The sequence below is a fragment of the Anser brachyrhynchus genome (assembly GCF_964034855.1).
Source record: "Anser brachyrhynchus genome assembly, chromosome: 27".
In the NCBI taxonomy this organism is placed as follows: domain Eukaryota; kingdom Metazoa; phylum Chordata; class Aves; order Anseriformes; family Anatidae; genus Anser; species Anser brachyrhynchus.
The window spans coordinates 6,110,206-6,131,500 of NC_137720.1; the positions used below are offsets into that span (position 1 = coordinate 6,110,206).

A 21,295-nucleotide genomic window follows, 5' to 3' on the forward strand; every position below is an offset into this window, starting at 1 on the left:
GCTGCTGGGGGCAGGATGGGCTGGGGCTGCTGGACCCAAGGCAGAATAAGGCGAGAAGGCTTTGTCCTCCCCAGCAGATGATGCTCTTTGCAGGGCCGGTGGGCCCTCTGAAGAGCCGCAGCAGGAATCTACCTCAAAGCCCCACAAGGCAGAGTTCAGGGAAGGGCCTGGCCGAGGCAGCGCAGGGCACCTGGGCGACGTGCAGGCAGCTTTAGCTCGGGCTGGCAGTGCCAGGAGCCCTTTTTACCAAAAAGTGCATCCCTACTACGGAAGTAAGGGCTCTAAGGAAAAAATAAAAATAAAAAAATCTCAGAATAACCCCAAACGTTCCCTGAAAGGCTGAATGAATCGGTTCCTTCTGTGGGGATAAAGACCTGATCAATATTTTAAAGCAGTGTAAGCTGTGTTTAAACAGCAACCCGGCCACGTGTGATACCCTGTATGAAAAGAAGCCCACGTAATGCACTGGATAGCTTGCTCTCCCTGTTGTCGCCTTCCTAGCCACTATGGTGCTATTGGGGCATGGCTGCCCCCAAAGCTTTGGTTTCTTCCCCGGTGAGCAAGGGAAGCAGGGAGGGGAAACCCTCAGCTGGAAAAGAAAGGCAGGAGAGCAGGAGGCTCAGCTCTGGCCGCTCACAAGGAGGGGATTGTTCACTGGCTCAAACGGGTGGTAAGGAGAAAGTTTCAGCCCCTCTCAAAGATACCTGAATCACTGCAGGGTTTGGTGGTGACATGGCAGCTGGAGCAGATGTGGCATTTGTCTAGCAGTGACCCAAGCTAGGGCTGTATTTCGGGAAGGTCTGGCTCTCTGTGATACCTGCACCTGCTGGCACAGGCGCCTGCCTGACCCTACACTGGGTAGGGAAAGGAACCAAAGGCTCCCGCTGCTTCCCTTCTCCACCCAGCCCCAGGATCTGTTACTTTGGGATGGTTTCAGCATCGTGGTGCCTGGTGAAGGCTTAGGTGCACCCCAGAAGCAGCAACGAGGGATGCGGGTAGCGATGCCAGCCCCCAGGGCTGGAGGTGCTAGAAACGGGTGCGAGCCGGGGCTGCTGATCAAGGTTAAGGCCACGTGCTCTGAGACTCTGTTCCCAGTCCCTCTCTGCTGGGTCCCTGCACATGAAGGATTTCAGGGAGGAAACGGGGGCTTTTCTGGTGGGGATTTCTTTTGTGCCAGAGGCAGCCCAGAGGAGGTGCTAAGTGACACAGAGTTGCCCAGACAGAAAACTCTTCCTTCAATTTGAAGCGTGTGTTTGTGGGTGGGCAGGGAGATTTAATTCGTAAGGTTATAATGGGCCTATAAAAAGGGGCTGAGAAGCTGGAGGAAGAGTATCTCATTTAATGGGTTTATCCGAGGGCATGGCATATTCCCCCTCCGCCCCAGCTCTTTTCTCCTGGATGGAGGAAGCTGCCTGAGCTATCAGCTTGCTTGTCAGCACATCCCCTCCCTTACGGCCGTTCCTCACGCTGCGAGCCAACAACCCAAACCCTCCCTGCCAAACACAGGGAGCAGCAGGGTTCAGGCTCCGAGGACCGCTGCCCCAGAGAGACCAGTGCCTTTGCGGTCAGGACTGGTGGCAGCCTTCTGTGAAGCTCTGTGTGATAGGTTTATGCATATACTTGAAGCCACGCTGTCTCTATTCACTCTTCCTCGCCTTTCTGGTGGCAGCGAAGCGCACGATGCTCCACACAGCTCCCTCCCCAGCTCCTTTCTGTACCCCTCCAGGAAGCCCTGCTCGGGAAGAAGACGGGGTACATGATGGAGCAGAAAAGCATGCCTTGCACTGACTCTGGAGGAGAGGGAAGGGGCTGGTGCACACCTTTTCTTTCCAGTGGGAGGAGGAGAGGGAGGAGGCAGGCCACAGGTTGTCCCAGGGGCAGCAGGGAAGGAGCTGCGTGCAGACCAGACCAGCTTTAAAGGACAGACAAAGGGGCTGTGTGGAACATGGTGGCTTGCTTTTACCACAAAAGCATTTCTTTCACAAATATTCTGTTTTAAAGTGATGTAATATATACATATATATATATATTTGAAAATAAAAAAAAAAAAGTACATGCAGCGCTTTCTGGGTGCGTTGATTTTTTTTTCCCTGGAAGATGTACTCCCTTCATTGTGCATTTTAGGTTCCTTTGCACAAATTTGCAAGAGCTATTCACTGCAGGCTCAGTTTCCCCGTTAGTTTAGGGAGACCAGGCCTTCTTGTACCTTTTCTAACATAAAGAGCTAGGTGGGGAGAGGAATGTGCTGCTGAACATCGCTTTGCCATCCGAGACAGTACCATCAGAGCAGGTGCTGTAGGGATGAAGGAGACAGCAGCAGTAATCTGCTGTCTGATCAGCCTCTTGACCTGCCCAGAAGTTAAAGATCTTATCTCTGATGTGTCCACACCCCAAGAAACAATGAGGGTAGGAAATTGCAAGAGAAAATTCCATTATAGAGGAGTACAGCAGGGTTCTCGGCTGCTGTAAAACACTCTGGGAAGTGAAAGGAAACTGATGTTCTTATCAGAAGCATCCAACACCTCTGAGACTGGGAGGTGCTACCACCTTCACAGAGCAGTCACATCGCTAAGCACACAGCATAAGCTGGCACAAAGATGCCCCAAGGAAACTGGGGCATGAGCATTCCTGCAACAGCCACCATCCTGGGCAGCCCTTCCCAAACCCCAGCCCAGATCCCCAGGCTCTGCCACATTCGCCCGCTCTCTTTCCACACCCCAAGGCAGCACACAGGCTCATACCCAGCTGCCCTCAACCATTCTCTTCCCTACACTGCTCCCTTTTGCCCTGAGATGGATCTTGTTGGCTTACCCGATTTCCACACCTCCCCGGACCAGCCTGGATGCCAGCTTCCCCCAGTCGTCCTTACTGGTACTGGGGGGCTCCAGCAATACCTGCACGGGGTAAAAGAAGCAGGCATTAGGAGACACGCTGCTTTAACACCAGCACCTGGGGTGGGACAGGTGGGACTGTGTGTGGTGTTAAAAAGCTCCAGCCTCACTAACGAGCGCTAATACATCTCCCCCCTGTGCTTACTGCCACCTGGTCGCCACTTCTGCCCTTTCCTTCCCACCCCCAGAGCAGGGCACATGGTATCACTACAGCCCTGGTCCTGGGGGCTCTGGTTGTGACGGGATGCACGGAGCCCCGGCAGGTGCTGGTGGCTGCAGAGGGGCAGGGGAGATGTCCCCGTCTCCATCAGTCCTTGCTGTTGAACACAGAGCATCCTTCCAGATTCCCTGTCGCCAACCTCAACAAGGATCTGGTGTTCTGGTTCAGAAAAGGCTGGAGGTGGGTGATGGCAGGATATATGGTCACTGCAGGACTCTGGGGTAGCAGAGGTGGCTTAAAACAGGAACGGCTCTGCTTTGTCAGCAGGCAGAACAGCACAGCTGTTGTCTTTCAGCCCACTTAGCAATGAATCTAAGTGACTCAACAGCTCCCATCCACTGCTCTGCCCCATCCCACACCATTGCAAACAAGTCTGCCTATCCAACAGAGCAGTGACAGTTTCATGCCATTCCCCTTCATATGTCCTGGATTTGCAATTTCTGCCTCTGAACGCCAGCCAGTGAAAATGAGGCAAGATGCCTGCCAGGATGAGCTGGGACCAGAAGGTGCTGCAGGGCCTGAACCCAGGCCATACTCATTTTCTGCAGAATTAATCCTGGGGAATGGATATGTGAGCACCAGGAGCAGGAGAGGAGATGAGAGCTCTGGTTATAAATCGCAGCAGGAAAAAAAAACAGGGGCTCAGGCTTTCCAGACAATCACTCGGTAGTAGATTAAGCATCAGACTGTAAATAAATATTTACCCTCTAGTTCCTGGTGTCTATAAATAGCCGTATCACACAAGTGCCAGTTGGTACTTTGAGATCGCTGGGGTGAGATTCGAGCAGGATCGGAGGATCCCCAGTCACGCAGCCCTGCACATACCTGGCTGCCCCTGCACAGCCTGCACGCAACGCCCTGCCCAGGCTCCGTGCCTCACTGCCTCTGCCTCTCCGTGCAAGGAAAAGTTAAACTTTAACAACAGATACATGGCCCTAATTAAAGAGAGCTGCTCCTGCAGTCCGCTTTGTCTCCTGCCCCAAAACCAGATCGAGCTCCTAATTAAATTACCAGAAAAAAAAATAATAAGGCCACAATATTATTGAAGTATTTGCCTTTGGCCATTCATATCGATTTGACCCTAAACCAGAATCCAAAATATGGTGGCAATCTAAATCTAGATCTGGTATTTGAGACAAGTGCCGTACCTCTAAAAATGGGTCAAACTCTGAATAACCCTGAGTTTTGTGAAAATAGAGGTTCTTCTGGATCATTTCCAGGGCATGAAATGAGAGTGGGCAGAAGCTGGGAAATCACACTTGTTTTTTATCATCTTAATTTTTTAAGTACAAATCCTTAGCTCCCAGGCAGTTTTCCTTCGTTTGGGATGCATTTGAAGATTCTCAGCCTCTGGCTACAATTCAGCACGCTGTCACTGTGATGGCAGGGACACAATTCCTCCCAAGGGCTCGCTCACTTCCATTCATCCCAGGCATCGTTTCTATCGCCGATACCTGGGATTCCACACGGGACCGGCCTGCACTGGCACAAACGAATTGGAGGAAACTGGCTTTGATCTCCCTGCTGAAGTGAGGACACACAGAGCCATAAAATTCCACGACTGACAAGAACTGGCACGAGCACCTCCAACAGCAGTCATGCTTTGTGACAGTGCTACAAGAACTCGCAGCAAACTGTTTACTTATTTATTTATTTTTTATTTATTTTTTATTCTTTTCCCCATGCCGTGAATTGGCAGCCAGAGATCCGGATTCTTCTCCAGTTCACTTGTTGTTCCCAAATCTTCCCGACTTTCCCTGAATAACAGTGGTGAGGCTGACCAAAGGGAGGCCAGCCCTGGAGGCATGGCCACGGGCAGAGGTGCATCGGTTCCAGCAGCCGTGACAGTTGTGACGTGTGTGCAGCCAGGCTCTGCTCTGCTTTCCTGGCAGTCCCACGGGATCAAAGCTGGAGCTCTGGCAGAGTAATTTCACATCTGCATGCAATATACCGCCGAGACGTACCTTTATCATCATATGGCTGTGGGGAACACTGCAGTAATTCAATGCCCTTGGATGGATATCTGTTGCAACAGGAGGAACCTCTTCTACTAAATCAGAAGGCCTGATTCAGCACAAAGCAAGAAATAAATTCAGCTTTTTACTTACACCAGTCACTGAAGGAGAGCAAGCCACAACACTGCATTTACACAGGTCACTTTTCTAATTCAGAGCTCCCTCTTTCCTAAAATGCCCTCACATTTGCTTGAACCACGTCTCTGCCAGTCAATTTGTCCACTAGAATAGGCAAGGGAAGTACCCTGGCATTTACCATGTGCTGATTGTGCTCATCCGGGGGGATTTACGCCTGTGATTTCGGTGGGCTCGCTTACTTGCAGAACCTGGACCAAAGGTCAGAAAGCTGAAAGGGGATGAAGTCTGGGTGGCTCAGATGACGCCGCCTTTGAGCAATGCAGCTACAGACAAGTACCACAAGTTGTTCCTAAGCCCTTTTTCCTTGCAATCTTCTTGCAGGAATTTCTCTACAGCTAAAAAACGACAACACAGGTGATGGCCTGTGCTTCCTGAAAAGACAAAGCGATCCCACCACCAAGGCACCAGGCAGCAGGGCTTTGCCAAGGCAGCAGGGCAGCTGCCTGAGAAGCAAGGAGCCATTTCCAGCATCCAGCACAAGAAGAAAAGGCAGACCCATAAAAAACAGCAAAATTCTGGCACTCTGCAGCTTGCTCAGACAGGCTTTGAGCCTTTGCCTTTAAGCAGTCCCTAGAGTCTCATTTTGTTATCTGCAAGCAGCATCACTCCTGCGGCATCCCCACCTTTGCTGCTCCCTGATGCAGATATTTCTAGGGGAAATACAACTGAACATCAGTCCCGGCTGAAACACCGTGCTCCGTCCCTCCTAGGCTTCACGGCTGGCACCATTGCTGCTGGGTGGAGAAGCCCACGCTGCTGCAGAGGCTGATGCTGCTGTCCTGATGTGAGGGACATCACCCCAGGGGAAAGGCACCCCAGGAAGAAACCCCCCCAACTGCTCAGGAACCCACCAGGGAAGGGCCTCGGGAAGCCTGCCTGCATTTCTCCCATCATTTTCTGGCGAAGGTGCTCCGTGAGGCAATATTCTCTTCGCTCACACAGCCCTGCATCTGGGGAAAAACAGAAAGAGGCAGGATTGCACGGACTCGTGAACAGAAACCAAATGGAGGTCCGATATGACAATAGTACCAAAATTAGGGCTGTTTAACTCAAGAAAAGGATGAAAAAAGTGGAAAAAAAATAAGTAAGTCTTATCTTTCAAATGTTATGGTTTCTCTTCCTTTATTAAAATCTTCGTTTTCTGCAGAATCTTTCCCCATATTTTCCTTTTGCTGTGAATTCCCTCTGGTCCTTGCGTTCTTTCACCTTTTCACTTTCTATTTCTGCAAAGGCCGAAGAAACTCAGCAGACAAAAAATAGTTTTTCTCCTAAGAAAAACTTCTCAAAGCATTGTTTTGGTGTATTTTGACAGTTTCATAATTCTCAGCAAAAATATTTTGGCCGAAAAGAAGCAATCACTGGAGTTTTCCCTGCTGGTGCAAATGGCATTTCTATTAAAAGAAAAACTAAAATACTTTGATGTAAATTTCTCAGTCAATTGAATCTTGGCCTTAACTGAAAAAAAAAAGTCAATAAATGCAGATTTAGAGATAATGCTACTTCTCAGGTCTCGTGGAAGCCTTGAATTAATAAATCAGGGTAGAAAATGGCTTCTACGGAAAATCCAAGACAGCTGTTGCCCTTCCTCCCCATCCATAATCACCAGCAATAAAAAACTTGGGGGCTGACTTATGCCCTCCTTCCCTAATGCACCCAGTAAGTATTGCGTGCAGGTTTTGTGTTTATGGAGCCCTGGGCGAGCCGAGGGTTTGCCGAGTCCTCAGACCTGGCAGGGCCCTGGCGAGGGACCCCGAGCTCCTCTCGCAGCCAGCTCAGCAGCGCTGCGTTAGCAGGAGCCAGAGGAATGTCACAAGCCACAGCCAGGAGGCTTCGTTGGCCAGGCTGAGTGCAGGGAAGGGATATTTTCTCCTGCCCTAGGAATAAATAAAGGCACACGGTCTCCTGGAGTTCATCGCTCAATGCCTGCTGGTGGTGCGTGTTTTACTTTCCCCGAAATATCCGAGAGCTTTCCTTTCCAGTTGCAGAAAACACATCTCAGGGGCTGAAGGTTATCGGCTGCTTTTCCAAGAGCCCAGGAAGGTAAGAGCTGCCCCTCTTTATGGCTTTCCTCTGGAAGTACCAACAGGAAAATCCTCTCCCCCTATTTTTCATAAATGGTGAATACTGTGCCCTTAGTACGAAGCCTTGGCTAGCTTCAAGTGTGCACCAGTGTAATTCAGGGCATAACAGCACAGGAAAGTGAACTTGATTTAAGTGAGAGCATCACTTGAAACTGCAATAGCTTTTCTCAATCAACTCTGCTTGTAGGAAAGACCTTGAAACGCATGTTAAAGTGCTATATTAAGGCATTATTATAAAACCCTCTGCGAACACCATTATTTTGGCTCACTTTAAACTCGATACCCTTGATCTGACATTAATCCAAGGGCTGAGATCATGAGTTCACAAGACAGCAGAACGCGGCTGAGTTGTGATAACTCCTCACCCCCTGCCATACACCTCCCTGCCAGTGACTCTGTACCATTCCTGCTATTTTTTTTCTGAGACAAGGGCTGAGTCCTGGGATCCAAGCAGCCAGCCCTCCATGCGGCCCATGGGTAGCACCTGCAGAGCACCAGGAGCATCCTACCAGGCACCGGGGCAGCACCGGGGGTGATCGTGGCACAGTGGGGTCAGGGGGACCCGAGCTGTGTCTTCTCGCTGATTTGACTCCTGCAGGTCAAAATTAGTGCCGCCAAGCACCCTGGTAAAGCAGGTATTACCGGTCATGGTAAGTGAAGGCGAAATATTTTATGTCACATTAACGCTGGGCTAGGTCTGTGCACGTGGTTAATTAAAGAGGCTCAGCTCTTGAGAGTGGTAATTTGTGAAGTGTATAGCTTAATTGCTTGCAATCATCTGCCTGTCCCCACACTAAGCTACTCCTGAAGCGAAAGAAGGGGCTGAGCTGTGTCCGTTACAATTTATTTGGCTCCCGCGGGGTAACTTCTGCGTGCAGATAAGGCTGCACCATTCCCCTTAGGGTTATCACATGTGAGCAGCTCCATACACCAGCCTTCACCAGCACCGTTACTGACAAATAAACACTATGAGAGGCCCCAAAGTTCAAAACTTACCTGGAAGCTCAGTCTGGCCTTTTGGTTATGGCTGGCCCCAAACAGAGCCCCGCGGGATGCAGAGTCCCGTGCACGACGGCGTGCTGGGCGAGCACTGGAGCTGCAGCCACGGCTGTGCCCGCTCCTCCCTGCAGGCAGGGAGCAAACACAGGCTGAGCCCTAGGAAATAAAGGCGGTTTTTCTGCTGTTCGTCTCTGGACAGAGCTACTCCTGTGATTAGCTATAATCAGTCAGGACAGAGAAAGGACTTTGTGTCTGACAGAAGGGCCAGTGCCACTGTGCATCCAGATACAGCCCAGGCTGTATGCAGTGGTGTCCCACAAGCGATACAGAAAACTGTACTTTATTCCTAAGAAAGATCAGTTTTAAAATTCCCTCTAGTGGAGAAAAAGTGGAAATTCAAACTGCAAGGCTCTGCTAGCCAGGCAATCCACGCCCAAGTTCCCAGTGGCTTGTAGGTCTTGCGCTGCACAGCCCAAGTGGAAAAGGAACAACAACTGACTGGCTGAAAACTCGTAAATCATCCCATATTATCTCGGATTGTTAACTTAACAGAACAATATTTTTTAAGGACAATTTTTTTTCCATTAGAAAACTATTTTTATTTTTATTTTTGGAGCAAAACGACATGTGAACCTGAAAAATGAAGTATTTTATTTTGCAGTGCCAAGGCTGGCAGGTTTGAGTTTTTCAGTTGCGTGGTGGCTGTCACAAGTGTTCCCCCCCCGGCCACCGCTGTGTCCTCTGCGGCAGCTCTGCGAGCGCCCTGTCTGAGCAGTGGTAGACAAAACAGGCCGACTTTATTGCCGATGTAAATCAGAGAAGCTCCGCTGGCTTCGTGGAGCACTGCAGATTTATGCCAGGAGCTGACCTGGCATCTCTATTTTCAAAACTAGGGCAGATTGAAATATGCTGTTTTTCAATAATATATTCAGGTTAACAGGGCTTTTATATTTGAGCAATTAATCTTGCATAGACCGAAAACCTCTTGGGACAACGTGCGAAGGTTGCTAAGAAGAGGAAAACAAACACAGTTGTGTAACTCAGCTCTCCCAGGTCTCTTCTTTCATGAAAACATATTGCAGTGATACAACAGTGACCTAAAATCCACTAATAATATTACTTTAATATACAGATGCACATCAAGATACAATATAGAACTGATTTTACTAAGAGGTAATATTACCTCATCTTGTCTTACTGTAAAATGAATCAAAAGCAGAAATATTGAGACATAAATCTGTGGTAACAAAGGGAAAACAGTATTGTGCTGGAGAAAGTCCTTCTGGTTTATTGCAAGACTCTTCTGTTCCGTAGCATGTGCACACACGTGTCGGTGTGCCTGCACGTGTGCCCGTGCCGTATCTGAAATCGGTCTGGGGCTCACCAAAGGCTCTCCCTGACCTGATCCTTGTCTTTCACCACTCCCTCTCGCTGTCTCTTCTGTGCATCCACCAGCGGCCCTACGACCATCTGCCAGCATCTTCAGCTCATAAACACCGTAACAGATGCTATTCAGAAGTCCAGGCGTGTGAGGTATGCCCTATCTTTGTGTTTCGGAAACAGACACCTGGCCAGGCAATGCCACCTCGTCTGCTACGATCCAGCCCACCGTGATCCACTTTGGGCAGATCTGTTACATACCCCATTTTTCCAGGTACCTCCATGTCTTTTCTTACCCGTTTCTTTGCTCCAAAGCCCAAGTAAGACTGATATATGAATTACAGACTATTTTTTTTCCCTTTTTGCATTTCCTCTTCTCCTGGAGTATCACCCCCAACCTCACAGGTTTACCAAAATCCTTGTGATTTGACCCCCAGTTCTTAATTCTTGCAGCCTCTAAAATAACTTGGGAATTCAACCGTTACATGCAGAGCAGCTAAGTAATCAAGTTCTGTGCTCAAGCCCGGGAAAGGAAATGCTACCAGCTAAAACCTGTCGAATCGCTGGCTCTGTGACAAGGCCGCCGAGGCGTCCCGAAGGCAGCACCCACCAGCACCCTGCGGGCCGGCTGCTTCGGAGCCCAGGCAGCGAAGTGGCCGCGCGCGGTGCAAAGCGCTCCGTCGCAGAGCGCAGCCGCCTCGGTGCATGTCAGGAGCTCCCAAACACAAATAGCAACAGGCTCTGAAGGGATGTGCAGGTGGCTACTGCTTGATTAATGTGCGTGGCATCTGTTATTTCAGAGGGGCAATTACAATATATAAACATGCCACCTCCATAGCACTGTATTGATTTGTGCTGGCTGAAAACCTTTGCGGTTATTTTTTTCCTTTCTCCTCCCACAAAAAATAATTTTCTTCTGAGCCCCATAAAAGAGAAGATCTCGTTGGTTCTGTGTCATAACAGTACTAGCATTCTGCTAGGAACCAGCCATCCTGCATCCGGCCATGAAATTCAGGTAATGACCCATAACCGAAGTAAATTAGTGTTTAATTCCCCGGCCCTCGCAGACAGCTTACTAATGGAAATTGATTTCTAGCTTTTTTCTTTTTCATTTAGCATGCTTGTGTAATGTCTTTATTTTAGATTCAAGTGCTTCCCAGCGATTTTTAGCCCAAAGGCAGGTGGACAGGCGACCACGGAAAGCATCTGGTTCACCAGCAATACGTCGAACATTCCCCGGGGACAGCAGAGACGCCCTTGCAGGCACGGTGGGCTCCTTCTGCCCTGCGCTCACACCCCTGGACGTAGGCACGCTCTGGGCCAGATCCTCAGGTGGAGTAAATCAGTATAGCTCATGCCCCTGCACAGAATTCTTACTGTTATGGACTGGATCCCTTACCCAAAGCTCTTGTACAATTACCACGCTCTTGCATGACGTGCTTTATACGTTTGTGTGGGCAATGCACTCCCAGCCAGACCAAAGGGTGCTGCTCTGTCCCATAAAGTCACCCTCTGTCCTACAGGCACGATGCTCATCCTCAAACCAAGCCCAGCGCCTCGCGTGTGGCGTTGCTGCGGTATTTGCACCCAGAAGCCAGGCTTGCCCCCCACACAGCTGCTCACCCACCACTGAGGATCCCCGTAACTCTTGCTGAATTTGGGCTCCGTGGTGTAATCTGACACAGCCACCAATGCGCACGCATACACACCCTTTTTTCTGCTGTTTAGGTAAAACTCAGCTGACGCTCCCTTCATTGTACAGAAGCACCAGCCCTACGGACAGAAGCTGGCCTTGGATGTCCAGCCCTTTTCCTTTGCGAGGGAGAGAAAGGCGGTAAGAGACGGTAAGGGTTTTTTTTACAACTCAAACTCCATAAATTACACCAGCTGTGAGGCAAAACAAGCTATAAAAACGCTATGTTGTATGCAGCCTTCAGGTACTTCTGCAGCCTCCCAACTTCAAAAGAATTGGGAAGGGGTACAAATCTGCTTTTCCCAGTTTGCTATTCTGAAGTACCAAGGAAGAACCGAAACTCAGCTGCTGCTGTTTTACACTTTAAAAGCAGGACTAACAGCTATTATTTCTCTCGGTGTCTGGTTGATTTTCTGGTCCCACAGACACTTTAATAGTGCTATAAATTGTCTGGTAAGGGAATTGTTAGTTAGAGATAGCGTCTGGCGTATTTGTTCCTTATTGATGTATAAACTGGCTTGTGTGTGTGTTTCTGAAGGCGAACGCTTTGTAGCAGGATGATAATAATAACAATTAGCATAGGCTATAGCAAAGTGTTAATTGTGAATTAGAACCCCAAACAGAGAAGCACGTGCAGATCAGTCCTCTCCTTGTGCTCCCTGCTCCTCTGACCGGTGTTCAGAGCGCGAGGGATGTTTCTCAGGGTGAGGGAATTTTCTGTGCCTCCTTCTCTCTTCTTGCATTGCAAAAACCGAATCTTTCCTGAGTGTATTTGTTCAGGTGCTTTATGTGCTGATGCACTAAACTTCTATGCTCCTGGAGAATCTTGTGTGTTATTCCTGATGAATGCTAATTTGGCTTTAATTCCTTCATGGATCAAAAGGGAAGGCAAATACAGAGACAGAGGGAGGAAGGACACAAGACTGTCAGGTCCACAGCCTTATTGAGGATAATGACAGGGGAATGAAATGCTAGATGTTACCAGAGCTGTTTTGTGCGGAAGCGTAATGTAATTATTAAAATAAATTTCTGTTCCTTCTTTTTATGCAATGTGGCTGTGGTTAGACTGTGAGCAAATTAAGAAACTTCTCCTGTGCCTCAGTTTACCTGTTTACAGAGGTAAGAATCCACCTCTGCCTGCTGGAACTGTAGGGAGGATTAAACAAGGTTCACTGAGCACTTAAAATCTGCTGTAAGGACATTGTCTTGTTATAGACCTCATTTAAAATACAAAGCCACGGTGACAAATGAGATGAAGTCAGAACGGACTGGGTTTTCTGGGCATGATCCGTCTGGGTTTTCATATTCAGAAGAGCATGCAGAGGAGAGATAACAGCTCTACTGAGATGCGTAGCCTCCGTGAACGTACATTGAAGTTTGTACGCTGTCTGACTTAGGCATTCAGAGGAGGAATGATAAAAGTAACCGCAGTCTTGTCTTCTAAGAATATAACCACCTTAGGTGAACCGTGCCACATACAGATTGTAAGAACCCAGGAAATAAATAACGGTGGGGTGAGGGGCCTTTGGTTCGTAGATCAAGGGGAGAATGTAACCATGACAGAAATAATTATCCTTACTTCCCAAATTGGGCAGAGAGAAGTCAGTAGCAGAGCTGAATACAATATTAAATACTTATCTTAGCCACTAAAGTGGAACATAGGCAATTAGAGAAAAAGCTTGGAAGATCAAAGTAGGAAAAAATATCCCTTCAAAGTGATAATCAGTTATTGTTTTTAACCTACAATAGGCAAAAGACTACTTCAAGCTGCCAAGGAAGGATGTGGGCTTATACTGTTGGTTTTACTGTCCTGCCTCACGTTGGAGGTTTCCTTGGCTGGTTCTTCAATCGGAAGGAAATACCTGTTTGGTATGAGAAGCTGAAAAAGCCTTCGTGGTGTCCATCCCGCAAAGTATTTCCTCTTGCTTGGACAGTCCTGTACACTGGCATGGGGTAAGTTCTGCCTACCACTCCCCATCTCGTCCTGCTGTCGTCAGTCATTTCAAACTCTCGTTTGCTTTTGAGAGACCCGTTTTCTCTGAATCAGCAGGGCACGTCAGGTATGCTTACTCCCAGCTGACGAAGTACAGCCTGAGCCACCTCCTGAGTTGAGTTGCTCAGGCTCGTGCTGCTGGCTGTGCTTTTGGCCAGGGACACAGCCCACACCTAGCATTGTGACAGGTTACTCAGAACAGCCACTGCCCTGGGGAAATCATACGAGCCACACTGGTATGGCACAGATGGTGGGTCTGAGAGCAGGGAGGGCATGGAAGCATCTGTCATGCGAATGTGACAAATCCCTGCTGCGGGACAATCTTCCCTGAGAAGAGCTCGTCTACATCGTGGGCTCACTCGCTTCAGGACAGCAAAACACTAGTGTTTCTCTCTTCACAGCTATGCCTCCTACCTGATATGGAATGACCTGGGCGGCTGCAGCAGCAAAGCTGTCGTCCCCCTCGGCCTCTACGGGGCTCAGCTGGCCTTGAACTGGGCTTGGCCGCCCTTCTTCTTTGGTGCACGCAACCTGAAGATGGTAATGTACCTGGCCATCCGTTCTGCTGCTGGAGGCTTGTTTGCTGGTGTCTCTGCCACGGTTTTGTAGCTTGTGTAGAGGATTTCTACCTAGCATTACGCAGCTGTAAAGAGGGAGACAAGAAGAGCTTTTACTCTGATATAATTCATGCTGCACCTGGTTGTAGACAATGGTATCAGTCCCTTCCACTCCTTGCCCTGTCTTGTCATTCAGATAGCCAGCCCTACCAGAGCAGGGCGGGAGATCCAAAAGTCAATAGCCCAGCTGCTGCATCTCCTAGTTAAGGACTTGGGGTGAGAGATAAGTCCTCCCCACAGTCACACCCTGCCCCAGCAAGCAGCTAAGTCAGCATCTCTGGGGGGGCAGACTGGCTGTGAGCAGCTTACTGAGCAATTATTTTAATAATTCAGCTTATTGATACAACGCAAGGTGCATAGCAGAGCCTGTTAGGGGGATATGCACGAAGCTTAGACGTGGCATGGCAGAGCTGGACACGTGCTATATTCAAGAAGCATTTATCTCAGGTGCCGAGGCCTGGAGATCACAGAGTGGGATGTATGTTTCCATCTGAACTTTGCCATTCTCTGTGTTAAAGGTACATTTAGAAAGTTTAAGTGATAGTAACCATCGGTACTGACATAAGCACGTTTCTGATCTGTCTGCATAGGCATTATCAGCAGAAGGGGCCAGTGATCATCACAAACAGTGTATTCGTCTGTGGATCTTGATAGCAAAAAATTAACATTGGTCTTTGCTCCTGGTGTGATGCGTTCAGGTCTCACTCATTTGAGTCCAGGCTTTAGGATCAGCGTAGGTGACTTCTCAGTGTTAAATCTCCCTGACTCCTATTCCTTCTCAGCGCCTTTAGTAGGCGTGTTCATAATCTTGTTGTATGTTCCCATGAGTGAGCAGCACACTAATTTTCTTCTTTCTGCTCCCCAGGCACTGATTGACATCCTGTGCTTAGACAGCCTGGCGATAGGCATGATGTGCTCCTGGTACCGCATCAACAAGGTAGCGACGCTGCTGATGGTGCCTTACCTGGGCTGGCTGGCCATGGCGACTTGTCTCACCATCCGCATCTGGAAGGACAACCCTGAGCAAAAACCAGGAAAGAGCGAATAAGAGCAGGACAGAAATGAAGGCATTTTGTGAAACCAAACTATGCTGATGTGAACGAAGATCTAATAATTTGGGGCATTCATTCCGGGACAGGCAGAACATGCCTCCTCCTCCCACCTTCACCATGGCTGTGTAAAACAAAGGTTTGCACCAAACACCTGTGTGCTCCTGTAAAATTACCACGTGTCTTTGAGAACTTTTTTCCCACCGCTGTTGAGGTTTTGGGGCTACAGCTCTATGATGACCATGATTCTATCAGGTCAAATTCCATTAGCCAAATTAGCATCTCATGATACCAGGGAAATTCAGAGCAGCAGTCCTGGACATCCTTCTGCACCGCTGCCATTCCCCCAGAGAGCAGAACTTGTTCACACATGCGGGTAAATCCTATCTCCTCTTCTGGACCAAACAAAAATGCCTTTCACTGATGCACACCTATTTTAAAGGACTTGATTTTTTGCTATTCTTGCTGTTGCTTCGTTTTTATGTATCACCTGGTTTGTGCTCTATACCATTAGCTTTTTATCAGTCAGACACTGAGCAAGCAGTAATCTGTATTGCTCTGCTAGTGAAAGGGGACTTGGTACTTTGACTTCTATTTGTGGAGTATTGCACTTGTTGAGTTTCACCCTCCAAGATAAAGCAGCAATGATTAGAATGTAAATGCTTGTCCTGGAGGAAATCTCCTCCACCTTTGTGCACTATTCCTTACCAGAAAAGAAAGACTAATACGAGTGCCTCTGGGGGGGAACACCTTAAAATGTTTGTTTTCTTAAGTACAGAAACACAAGAGCTTTTTTAAAATTCAAGAACTTGCTCACACTGCCCCGAAGGTTGTAATTATAAGACTGGCAAAAAGTCTCATGCCCAGGCTGTAGGAGGCAGCACACGTACCCCATCCCAGTCTTTCCACTCCTGAATATTATTCATCAGGAAAGGTTAAAATACAAGCATTTCTAGAGAAATCGGACCAAGCCATGAAACAGAATCAGATATGAAACGTGAATGGACTAGCCCTTGTCTATCCTTTATTCTGGCCCTTGCATTTGGGAGATCTGAACCTTAGATGTTGCCGTCTAAGAAAATATTTACTAATATTTTTTTTAATCAACAGAAGCAATTTATGTGAACAAAAGTAGTAAGTGAATCCTCTTTCTGGCAGCTGACTAGATTAAGGTGCATGGGTTAACTTGCAAAGGGTTGGGGGTAGGGAGGCTTAGCTGGGGATGTAAAAAATTGTATTTGCTTTCAATAAAACCAAGCCACTTTTTTTGGGGAAAAATAAATAAATCCAAGTTACTCTTGTTTTACTGCTTTGGCACTAGTTTTGCAAAAAGGACTCAAAAAATTCAAGGGAATCTGTCTGGAGTCCGTGGGCTGTGCTCATGAACCAAAGGGAACGGGATAAGCAGCAGGGTTCTGCAGGGCTCCAGCGGCCGGACTCACTCCTGAGTGTGTTTTAGGAGCAAACCAGGGGTGGGTTTGGAGCCTAAAGGTCCCAAAAGTGCCTTCAGCTGGGGTCCTGCACAGCAGAGACATTCTCACGTGGGGCTGCATCCCTGTAATGGGCTCTTCCATTATATTTCACCCACACATTCAAGGTAAGGAACCTAATTCTCTCTGGCCCCTTTAAACAGCAGCAGCTCTGGGTTTGGGGTCCTTCCCGAGTCATGTCAAGGCTGATTTTCGGAGATGCTGAATGTTCCCGTGTCCAATTGCTGTAAATGGAATAGCTAGGTGCTCAGCATGACTGAAAGCTAAGCCCAAGAGAAACAAATACCAGCAGCTGAGTGCAGATGAAATTTGTGGTGCTGTTTTAAATTTGGCCATATATCTTGTTCTGTCATTTTGATCCCATCCATTATTTTTCCCTTCTAGCTAAAGGACACCTTTATTCAGGACTGCTGCTGCAAGAATATTGCTGTAATCTCCCGAGTAAAAGCTGCATAAGAACAGGCCATTGAATAGATGTGACTGTAAGCAGTAGGACTATAAAGCAGTGAGCACTGCAAGCAGCACCAGGAAAATCATAAGCCACTTTCTTAAACTTAAAAAAAATATTTAAAAAATCTTACATATTTCAGGGTTTTATATAACCGTGTGTTACCACTCATCTTATTTACAGTGTTGCCATGTCTGTGTCTTCCAGAAAGCCACATGCCAAAGGACAGGAAGACATGAATTATTGCTTCCTAAAAAGAAACTAGTATCTGGCCTGGAGATTCAATTCAGTGGAGTTAAGAATGATTTAGGGCAGCTGAACACCATCATGCCTATCCTTTCCTAGTTAGCACGGGAAAGCCATGAGGAACAGAGATGAGCAGAGCCATCTAGTGAAGCCAGGAGGAATAAGGCAGGTCTTTGCAGTCTTCTCCGCATTTGAAAAGGGGAAGAGTATTATTTAAATCACACGTAAGTTGGTAATTGACTTCCGACCTGGTTCAAACTTGCAATGTTCTGATAACGTTCCCAAATTAAATATATGGATGGATATTTGAACAGCGTTCAGAATTACTCCTCTTTTCCCCTCTTCCTATTTTTTTTTCCTGCAGGTAAAGTAAAATCTTGAATTAAAAACAATAGATCTTTATTAACTTTTCATGTTTATCTTCTCCTTTTTCCCAGTTGGTGTGACTAGCTGACTTCTTGTCTTTATTTCAGTTCTTCTTCCTTCCAGTCCACCTGAAAGCACACTAATAGTTTCCTGCTTGCATTTTTTTGCAGACAGCAAAAATAGCAAGTGTTCCTATGTGTAATACACATAAGAGCTAGCCATCAATTGACAAGGTTAAATTCAGCAAAGCACCCTCTTGTATTAATATTTAAAGCACCATTTGACGTATCTGCAATTTAAGCAGCTATACTGAAACCCTTTGCATAAAAATGGTTAATGATGTTCCAAAGTCAGCCATCTAGAAAATTTCTTATTTATATTGTGCAGTGCAGAGCAGACCCAGTCCCTGCCCTTGTGGGTTTCAGGGGCCCTGGTTTCGTGTCAGTGCCACCTAATGGGGCTTGTGCTGATTTTTCCCCATGAAAGCCCAGAGAGAGCAAGGAGAAGTTTTGCTTATGCCACCGTAAAGCAGGCGGCTGGCAGGCTGGATCCGTATCACCTTAGCAGGCACGCAAGGTGTTTGTCCAGCCCCCCTAAATTAGCTTTGGGAATGGATACCATATCCCGCCCCAGTGTCAGGGAACATTCATAACCCATGGCAGGACATGTCGTGGTCTACATGATTCAGGCGGTGACTCAGACAAAGGCCGTGCATTCATGGCAGTTTTCACAGGGTCGTGGCATTTATACAAGAGCCACCTCTCAGATCACCATGTCTAATGATGATCCCCCTCTTCAGGCTTCAGCCAGTCTTTCCAGAAAGCTGTATTTGATATTAAACTGACTGTACACTTGATCTTAGCCCAAAAGGCACATCCCCTGCTTGCTGGATACACGGTATTTGTGCATAAAACAAAATCTTTCTTTCAGCCCAGGCTCTTTCCCTAACCCTTGTCTCATTCAATAATTTACCAGCTGTTCCAGAAAATACTCCGGCTTCGGTAGTAAGGAACTTTAATTGACTTGCTGGTGTTTGCAGCTACGTTAAAATATAGTCAAGTGCTGGAGAGGCTGTGCTGCTGTGTGGGTGTAAACGTTAAAGAGCTGACTCGTTGGCACTGGCTGGTGCTCAGCACCAGCTCCTGGGGCTTTGAGCACCTGCAGCATGGCTGGGGCTGACCTTCCTCTTGAACTGCTCCCAGGAAAACGGCAGCAGACTCCCAGCAGGAAGGAGGATGTGCCGCTTGGAGCTGCCATTACCTTCCAGTTGGACTTTGAATTAATCGGACAGCCAGCGGTGCCTGCCAGCGAGGCAGACTCCTCCCCAGCCCCGCAGTCGTGTCGTAATGGGTGTGCGAGTGGTGGGGATCACAGGCCAAGGACGCCCAGGCCTTCCACTGCGAAGATAAGGAAGGCAAGGAGGCGAGAGCATCGCTTATCTCTGCCTGCGTCGTGGCTCGTTTCAGCCCGGGTGTAGTTCCTTTCACAGGGAACTCGTGTCCTGTACAGAGGGACGTGGGCCCTGGCTGGGCTGGGCTGAAACCTGCGGGATTCTGCAGCAGCTGACACCAGTGTTCCCCTACCCCTTCCCCTAAACCCTGGCAGTACCGTCCTGCAGTGCAGTGAAAGGGACAGGTGAGGGCCTCCAGGGGCTGAGGGAAGCAAAGCTGCCTCTGCACATCACTGTCAGAGTGTTTATTTATTTATCACGTAACGGTAGTTACAGCCGGAAAAAGCGAGAGGGGGATTGCTGCCAGACAATGTATCTAGGGAGATGTTTTGTTACTGCCACCAGCTGTCCCTTTGGAATAGAGAGCACTTCTGAGCCATGACTCATGCAGCCAGTGTCTTATTTCACTCTCCCATTTAGCCAAAAATGTTCCTTCAGCCCAAGAATGCAATAAAAGCTTCCTTTTCCTGGCAAGGACTTTCACAGCCAGGTGATCAGCAAAGGAGAAGAGGGGTTTTAACTTCAGGAAAGGAACTTCTGCTGTAATTAGAGGACCAGCAGATAACCTGCCTGAGAGGTCAAGGGAATACTCCTTTAAGACAAGAAAAAGTCATCAGATTATTTCAAGATACTGTAAAGTCAGTGGAAAAACTCGTCTGGACTTGGACAGATGCACAATCAGATCTTAACATGCAAGGCAGCAGCAAAGCCAGAATCCAATCTCCCAGAAGAGGCTGACACCTCAGCCTTCCCTTGCTAGCAGTCCCCTCTGCTGGCAGCTTTCCCACTGCAGACAGCTCTTCAAGTCTTACTGCGGATTTGGTGACTTTGAGGTCTACTCCTTTCCACGACTCCATCTAGCTCTGATCGGGCGTTCTGGCCTCGATGTCCCAAAAGAGTAAAGCCAGAACTTTTAAAATACCGGGGGGGACAGACTGCCAGATGCTGCAGGACACATCTGCCACAGGACGGAGAATGGGCTTGGGCAGGAAACCACGGCTTGGGTTTGTGGCCCTGAGAGGGAAGCAGCTGAATGGCCGATCTTGTGTCTGCAGCGCGGGGCTGTGGTCCCTCTGTTGGAGGTTTCCCCAGACACAAAGTGCAGCTGCTGAAAGGGATTTGTTTAAGTGGGAAGAGTTCTCACCTACCGGCTGCATCCAGCTGCTAGGCTGCAGGGCACTGCTGGAGACGAGCAGGATTTAGCCCTTGCTGCAGAGGAGTGAATGAGGAGAGGCAGTGGGCTGATTCTCGCCGTGTGAGACCTGACACGTGCAGATCTCGTGTACCTCTTCCGTGATCGAACAGCGATTCCACTGAGCAGGGCTCTCAGAGCAACACAGAATTCATAGGCAACTAAATAAACCATGATATCAATGAGGAGAGGGGCGGTGTGGAAGGAAGCCTGGGTAAAAATGCTGGTTGGAAGCACGACGATTTTAGTTACCCTAAGTGCCACGGGGAGATCCTGGCGTGAGGGTAGCTGCGTCCCTGCCCCAGCTCCTTCTCTGAAATAGCTGCTGGGAAAAACATTTCCATCACTGGCTTCTGTCATTAGGCCGATGCACGCACGCTCTTGTACACACGCACACTTCGGGGGAACTAGGGTCATTTAAAAACAACTGAACAGAACTGATCAAAGCTTTCATTCCTAAGGCTCTAATGCAAAATGTCAGATTGACAGCAACTCGGTGGTGTCGCTTTATATTTTTGGCACAGGCAGACGCTGTAGGGGGGGGGATCATGACTATTTAGTGCACTGCCCTAGATGGAGCTGCGAAGCAGCTGGGGAAGGGCTGGACAGAGGTAGAGTCTCCGTGCCGCATTCCGGAGATTAGATAGGAGCTCAGTCCTGAACTCCACAGAGGGGCCAGGCCAGTGAAAGCTAAAGGCTGTAGGAAAAAATGGGACCCTAACAGTCGAGAGCTTCCAAAAATAAAGAAAAGTGGGTCAGAGGGACTGGAGAGGGGCTGGAGCGCTTTTTCAAAATACAGGGAGGAAAAGGAGACAAGCTGTCACTCATTAAGAGAGGATCCCCATCCCCAAAAACACTGCCTGAAATGTCAAAGGTGAGAGTAATTGGACAAGGGAGTTGGAATTTGAGCATAGTTACCAGGCAAGAGGAAAAACACTACACCTGCTCTCCAGGAAAGTATTTTAAGCTTAAAAATAAATAAAACCTCGCACCATGAAAATGAAAGATGTATGTTCCGCAGATAGGA

At 48.2% G+C, this 21,295-nt stretch overlaps 1 protein-coding gene across 1 annotated transcript; it reads left to right on the top strand.

The window, feature by feature from the left end:
* The first annotated feature begins 2,817 nt into the window (after nt 1-2,817).
* On the top strand, nt 2,818-16,379 carry LOC308183381 (translocator protein-like). The gene is made up of 7 exons (XM_080569371.1): nt 2,818-9,517; nt 9,908-10,739; nt 10,868-11,056; nt 11,487-11,558; nt 13,167-13,370; nt 13,812-13,950; nt 14,893-16,379. Exons 2-7 carry the CDS (start codon nt 10,729-10,731, stop codon nt 15,073-15,075), a joined length of 798 nt encoding a protein of 265 aa, XP_080425497.1. The 5' UTR covers nt 2,818-9,517; nt 9,908-10,728; the 3' UTR covers nt 15,076-16,379.
* The last annotated feature ends 4,916 nt before the right edge of the window (nt 16,380-21,295 follow it).

Excerpts from the sequence above, each read along its gene's own strand:
- LOC308183381 (XM_080569371.1), top strand. Across the intron at positions 11,057-11,486 it reads GCTCTGGGCCAGATCCTCAG|AAGCACCAGCCCTACGGACA; the intron begins GTGGAGTAAATC and ends TTCATTGTACAG. Across the intron at positions 11,559-13,166 it reads TTGCGAGGGAGAGAAAGGCG|GCAAAAGACTACTTCAAGCT; the intron begins GTAAGAGACGGT and ends AACCTACAATAG.